This window comes from Mytilus trossulus, chromosome 11, assembly GCF_036588685.1.
Source record: "Mytilus trossulus isolate FHL-02 chromosome 11, PNRI_Mtr1.1.1.hap1, whole genome shotgun sequence".
NCBI classification, from domain to species: Eukaryota; Metazoa; Mollusca; class Bivalvia; order Mytilida; family Mytilidae; genus Mytilus; species Mytilus trossulus.
In genome coordinates this window covers 49,803,885-49,811,558 of record NC_086383.1, presented here as the reverse complement: position 1 = coordinate 49,811,558, position 7,674 = coordinate 49,803,885, and the positions used below count along the sequence as shown (strand labels likewise).

The window sequence follows — 7,674 nt, the reverse complement described above, 5'->3', positions numbered from 1 at the left end:
ATTTAGAAAATTACCATTTTGATTTAAAAATTGACACTTCTGTGAACCTGTGTATGTGAAATAATTTAATGATTTTTTAAACCATTTTGTTAAATGAATGATAGAACACTTAAAAATTCAACTGACTGATTTAGGGTAGTTGAGGAACCAATTTATATTTGTTTAAATTAAATGATTTGGGATATTTCATCATTTATTTTAACAAACATAAATTAAAGCAATTGTACTTGTGTTAAAACATTGTAAAATATGATCATTAAAAGGTCATTAAAAGATTGAATCTTGATTTCAAAACTTGAAATAATATTGATCACATTATGTTTGTTCCACATTGGAACAGTCATATAACGTGTTTATTTACCATTGGAACTGTCTTGTCACGTGATTTTCCCACATTGCTTAAATAAAAAAGATTGAGTTGTAGTCATCATTACAGTTAACGTGGAACAAACAAAGAAGTAAAGGTTAAGTAACACATTATCTTATCTATATAATACTTAGAGCACATATGAACTAACAAATATCACAACAAACAATAAAACAATTACTTATATCTAGTGAAAAAAAATGTCAAAAGATACAAGATATGAGTGCCAATGACATAACTATCAATCCAAGTAACAATTTGTAAAAGTAAAATAGGTAGTTTGGGGGTTTTGTTTGGGGTTTTTTCTTTCAAAAATCACAAGAAAAGACGTCATGAATATGAACCGGCTTCTAAAATTCAAGTTTCTTGTACTAGTTAAGGCATGGCGATTACATTTGTTTGATTTAAACAAAATTGTACTTCATATTGTATGGATTTTCCAATTTAATTTTATTCAAGTCACGTGCTCTACAATTATTAAAACTGAATTTATGACCGAAAAATAATTGAAACAATGTCATTGTACTCATAGTCGAATGTTAAATTTTCGATCTATATATATGCTTTACTTTATTTTCAGTGAGTCTAGATAATGCCTTTGTTTGCTACTATTTATCATTTCTTGGCGTGCTTGAAATTCTTATGGTTAAGGTACTGAATTTTTATAATTCCAATTTTAGATGAAGGTGTCCCTTCTTTGTGTTGCTTTAGTTTTCATAGTGACAATTCAACTTGCAGTAAGTGAGGGAGACGAAGAAGATAACGATAGAAAGGGGACAAAGCGACGACAATTCCCAAAGAAAAAAGATGGCCACGACTTGGGAAAAGAAAATAGAAAGGGGAAAGGTCAGAGAGGTCCAAAAAAAAAGCCTAGTGATTTTATGAGAGAAAATGCAAAACGTCCTGAACACGATTGGTCCAAAAGACAAGAAAAAAACGCAGCTCAAACAGATCATAAATTGAGAGGGAAAAGAAATGCGTTTAATGAGAGAAGACGATCGGTAAGAGATGCCTCACTAGACGTTAAAGAAATTCTACGACAAAATCTCCTAGATAGCCTACGACACGATCAAAATAGAAATTTGAACAGAAATGCTAGAGATGTAAAAGCTAGTAGGAAATTGCAGGACATGGTCATACAGACGGTAGCTGAGAAAGGTACGAATACATTTCTTATTTCAAATCTGTGATTGCCCCATCAGTACTTCACTGTCTGGTTGTGATGTTTACTACCCATTTGTTAAATGTACACGAACAAAACAATATTTGAATGGATTTACAGAAAGAGGAACTAATGAAACATGAAAACTTAATTAAACGCCTATTTCTACATATACAATATGTATTCAATGGCGTTGTACATAAATGACATATAAAATACAAAAATACTAAACAAAAATACAATATGTATGTACAATACCAAAAATTGAAAATTTATACTGTGATACACAAGAAAAAAGTCAGAAAAGTTCAAAATAATTTTGGAAGTACAATGTTTTCAACCGACATTTAAAAATATCCAAAGATTCAGAGTTTCTTACATTTGTACCTAGTTCATTCCACAATTTTGGCCCAATAGTACTAAAGCTTCTATCTGAAAAAGTTTTCTTTTTGTTATATGGGACTGCATAACAACCAATAGATGACTTAATGAACGTTTCGACACTTGAGGATTTAACAAATTGATCAAATATGACGGTGCATTACCTACATGACAGTTGTACATATATGTTAAGATTTTAAATGTAATTCTGGCTTTGATCGGAAGCCAGTGTAAGTCAAACAATGCCTGCTTGGCACTGTCATACTTAGAACGGTTTAACACAAGTAATTGTTTGGCACACATATTCTGTATACGTTGCAATTTATATAAATCAGTTTGTGAAACTCCAAAAAGTATAACATTGCAATAATCTAAATGTGAAATAACCAAAGATAAGACCAAAGTTTCAGTTGCTTCTTACGATAGATAGGATCTTATGCACTTTATTTTGTAGTAGTTCATCATTGCTGTCTTACATTTTTTAGTAATATGGTCTTTGAAGTTTAGAGTCTCATCCAGAAAAGCTCCTAAGTACCGTATACATGTTTTTGATTTTATAACATCTCCACAAATGATTATTTCTTTTGTCTGACATTTAGAGAGTTGTTGTCGACTGCCAAAGAGAATAAACTCTGTTTTCGCATTGTTCATTTTTAGTTTGTTACTGTTCATCCAGGTGTTTATAAGAACCTTTCCACTGTTTCTTAATGAACACTGTTTCTTAATGAAAGATAGAGTGGGGAAGTTTTGGGGTGAAGGTTCATTCTATTGGGTTTTTTTTTAATTTACGGCGAAATGGTTTACGGAGTTGTTGCTATATCCACTCCCTTAACCAAGAGTTTAAGTAACCATTAGAAAGAGGAACTAATTGCAACACCAAACTCCGAAACAGTTGTACTGAATTCTTCGATATCACCGCTGTTTAGGATTTTAATATAGACACCGCTGGGATAATTGTGCAGAAAAAATAGCCATAGAATCGAACTTTATGTGTTGCTTTCCACTGTTTCTTAATGAAAGATAGAGTGGGGAAGTTTTGGGGTGAAGGTTCATTCTATTGGGTTTTTTTTTTAATTTACGGCGAAATGGTTTACGGAGTTGTTGCTATATCCACTCCCTTAACCAAGAGTTTAAGTAACCATTAGAAAACAATCAGCTAGATTATTACCAAATAAATACCCTTAAAATAGGATAAGATATAGACAACCTGACTGAATACGAAACATGTATAAAAAAGAAGATGTGGTATGATTGCCAATGAGACAACTATCCACAAAAGACCAAAATAACAAAAACATTAACAATTATAGGTCACCGTACGGCCTTCAACAATGAGCAAAGCCCATACCGCATGAGTTTGGTCAAATATTGAAAAATATTAAATGAAGAATGAAGAATAACAAATTTCTCCTTCAATAAATTTTGTTTTGTTCAATAATCTAATATCGGTTCTTGTTCTAGTGAATTCATGATATAACAGCAAGAAATGGTGATTTTACATGGATACGACAATGATGACGACAATGGACAATGGTATTGAACAATCGACAAACATTTTAGTAGAAAACTGGTGATTTTAACTTATATCCAAGATCGTTTGATAACTCAATAAACTTTGCACAAATTGCTGACAACCAAATCCGTTATTTCCTTATTCATGTTATACATACGTTGTGTTTATATACATCAGTATGTAATAGAAATCATTTGTACTTACTGGAAATTTGTTGAGTGCATGTGAAGAAAATATCTTTATTAGCAATTAATTTTTCTGAATTTTTTTACGTTGTTCAGTTCCCTTATTGCTAAAATTATTGTTATAATTATCTGCCACTGCTACTTTAAAGAAAAAACTACGAAATGTTTCTAAGAGTATTACTACTGATGTAAAGTTAATGTTTTATTCTCTATTTTTCTTCATATGATTTACTCTTTTGTAATTTTGTTTTATTTGTTACTCGATATTTGAATAAACGGAAAGCATCGCATGTATTTCTTTATTTATGTATTTATTAGTTAAATAATCAGCATGTATTGCTGTTCTTCATGTAGAAATGTGACACATGTAGGTCCTCTGCAATGAATTTGAAACTGTTGAACTTGCATTGACATGAAATCAAAGGATTTTTTAAAAGAAGGGACATAGACCATATAGTGGAGTTGGGGTTCATCAATACCTGTTTTTAAGTGTGGCTACAGAATATTATAAATGAAATGTCTTTCTACAAATAGGACCAGCCTATCACAGTTTAAACGCAAATCAATCAAGTCTTAAGTGGAAACCCTAATGTCACGTTAGCATGGCTAACATTTAACATTTGACATTACAACGGATGTAAGTTAAATTGAATTTAATTGCAATCCCGATCCAATAGATCTTAAATGATTCGATCGCAATGTCTAAACGTTGTTCCTTACTCTTTCACGATAATTTTTCTGTAAAACTGTACTATACGTAAACAGTTAACACTGATTTATTTCTAGCGACAAGCATTTAGAAGACAGTTTATTAGCAAATACTTGGAGCTGAAAAAGTCTTCGGAAAGAACGAAATATTCTTCTGAAGGATGTTAGTCTGTGAGCATGATAATCCAATTCCGTCTTGAAGTCACAATAAGGTTTATATTCATTTGTTTCATATCTCACCAATATCTACTCGTTATAATATGCATTTAGTATTTTCTACTGGACGTTTTACATTTTATACATTATATATCAAAATAAAGTTTGTATCATTCCCAATCAATATAAAGTATTGGAAAAGAGACACGATTATAATATAGCAAACTCTAAATTTGACTGTGTCTGTGTTCAACCCTCCGTCATTTTTTTTCTAAAAATGTTCTGTACCGAGTCAGCAAAATGGCATTTGTTATCTTATAATTCGTTTCTGTGTGTGTTGCGTTGTAATTTAATTTTTTTGTTGCACTTCAGGTTTTCTTTTGTTTCGTTTATTTTCCTCTTATAGCTAGTGTGTTTTCCTCAGTTTTAATTTGTAATCCGGATTGGTTTTCTCTCAATCGATTTAAGACTTTCGAACAGCGATATACTACTAGCTGTTGTCTTTTTTTAAGAAAGATGCGAAATGTCAAATAGACACTACCAAACATTCACAACATTCTCTACATAGTATTGAACAGTTATTCATAACATAAGACAACCTAGGAGCGTAGTTCCTGACTTAGTGAAATCTATGGAGATGTTAAAACAGTTTCTTGTATCTCATTATTTCATGTTTTAATCTCGATCAGTGGATTGTAAAAACAAAGTACACGCAGAACATACAGACTAAATCCTACATTAGCTTTTAATAAGTAACTTAAACATAAATTTAACCAATCAATACTACACAACACTTCATTAATAAATCTTGTCGTAACTACAACTAAGCTCGTTGTACCTTAACCATGTTAAAGGAATAAAACAAGTAAAAACAAGAATAGAAAAGCCAGCACGTATATCGGTTGCTGTATTTCATATGTGATTCTACACATGAACGTCATAAAACAGTACCAGGATTAATGATCTTGTGTATATTAGAAAAAAATGTATAGAAATGTAGTGCAGATAAAGAGGAAAAACACATTTAAGTCTGACTTTAAAATACTAATCATCGAACATATGTTTATATCAAAAACAATAAAATTTTAATATATGCTTTTGAAATCTTACAATCCCTCCAATTTCATTGGCTGTGCTTCCCTGAAGACTTAAAACATGTCATCTAAATATTTTCTGAAGGTCGGTGATACTTTGTTTGATCCAATGAACTATTACAAAATAGTCACTGTAAAAATGTTCGTGTCTGAGTGTATCATCTGTTATATTTAATATTTAATCTTAAGAAAAGCTCACGAACAGCAGACGCATAGTACTAAAGTGATACAAAACTACAATCTTTGAATTTGTTTATCGATAATCTGAGTGAAATGAGTCGAATCCCAGAATCCTCAGTTTAGATATATAATAAAGATAAAAACGCATTTGTTTAATATAACTCTCAAAGTTAATTCTAAACATAGAACAAGGTACGCTAAGACTTCGTTTTGCCGCCCTACCCTATTTTCTTATTTTTCAAATTATGGTTTGAAAAGCTACTAGTCATATTAAAATCTAGTCAGGTTTTTTTTAATTTAGTTGTTATATTAAGTATTTTATCTTACGCAAAGCACACGCATGGCACTAAATTGATACACAACAATTATCTTCAAATTTTTTTTTTCAATATCTGATTTAAATGAGTCGAATCAAAGAATACTCAGTTTGGATATTAATTTTACTTTAGATAAAACAGATTCAAAATAATTCAACAAATTTCAGTAGATTTAAAAATAAATGGAGTATACAGGATATATTTGGTTTGTCCTTAGAGCAGTTTTATTTTAAAAGTACTTGGTCTTAGCATCCATTGGAAGGCCTATATATCTTATAAAATGGTTTTCGTTAGCTGCATGTAATGTTAAACCGAAAAATAGAAATAAAATGGAATAGAATTAACTTTGAAAATGATTGTTGCGTTTTTGTCTCAAACAAAAATGCACACCTTAATATGTCTTATTCTAATTGGTTGCAAAGAAAATTGTTCGAGTTGAAAAATATACATTTTTGTCCATCTGATGAGTTTAAGATAAAAAAAGAAGATGTGGTATGATTGCCAATTAAACAACTGTCAACAAAAGACCAAAATGACACAAACATTTGGAATCCCGCTTACATGTTTGACCCCGCCACATTATGTATGTATGTGCCTGTCCCAAGTCAGAAGCCTATTGTTCAGTGGTTGTCGTTTGTTTATGTTTTACATAATTGTTTTTCGTTAAATTTTTTATATAAATAAGGCCGTTAGTTTCTCGTTTGAATTGTTTGACATTGTCATTTTGGGCCTTTAATAACTGACTATGCAGTATGTGCTTTGCTCATTGTTAAAGGCCGTACGGTGACCTATATTTGTTAATTTCTGTGTCATGTTGGTGTCTTGTAGATAGTTGCATTATTGGTAATCATACCACATCTTCTTTTTCATATTAAATTCAATCTAATTTATATACTAAAATAACGCCTGTGTCCACCTTACTTAAAACCACTTTTCTGCAAGGAGGTATCGTAGTTACGATTGTATACGTTTCTTCCAAATCAATTGGTGTTTGGTTTAAGAACAGAACATTCATTTGGTATTATAATAACACTAGGTTTAACAGTCAAAACAAATCATCTTTTTAAGTGTGTGGTTTTTTTTATTTTAATATTTTTTGAAAATTTAAGTTCGGGCCATAGATTATATTGTTCAAAGCAATCAGCACTACAACACATTTGGACTAAAATTTGTATGTTTAATATATGTTAAGTTTGATATTTGTGTGGCTGCTATCTAGGGAAAGTCCGCGATATTGCACACGGAAGTATTCTGTATGTGTACTAAGCTTGACAACTAAGGTGGCATTGTTTTTATTTAGAACATACTTTTGCCTTGAATACATTTGAGTTTTATGTAAATCCATGACACAAAACACCTGCTAACCACTTTGTTTGATCTATTTAGATGATGAAATTATATCAAAACGTTATATCATCATTATTTCCTTCATTTGTAATTTATAATCAACAATGTCTTTGTGAAGAATGTTCTAAACATAGAAGAATTGAATTTACAACTTGTTCAAATATTTTTCTGTTATGAATAAGAGTGTATGAATAACCATCACTTTTTAATTCTATTGCCGGAAGTTGAACACGTATCCCTGCGACATCAAACTCCATACAGCGT

The 7,674-nt window shown here is 30.9% G+C and overlaps 1 protein-coding gene across 1 annotated transcript; it reads left to right on the top strand.

The window, feature by feature from the left end:
• The first annotated feature begins 412 nt into the window (after positions 1–412).
• LOC134690445 (uncharacterized) lies at positions 413–3,755 on the top strand. The gene is made up of 3 exons (XM_063550413.1): positions 413–464; positions 1,048–1,525; positions 3,372–3,755. The coding sequence occupies exons 2-3, from the start codon at positions 1,048–1,050 to the stop codon at positions 3,380–3,382; spliced, it is 489 nt and encodes a 162-aa protein (XP_063406483.1). The 5' UTR covers positions 413–464; the 3' UTR covers positions 3,383–3,755.
• The last annotated feature ends 3,919 nt before the right edge of the window (positions 3,756–7,674 follow it).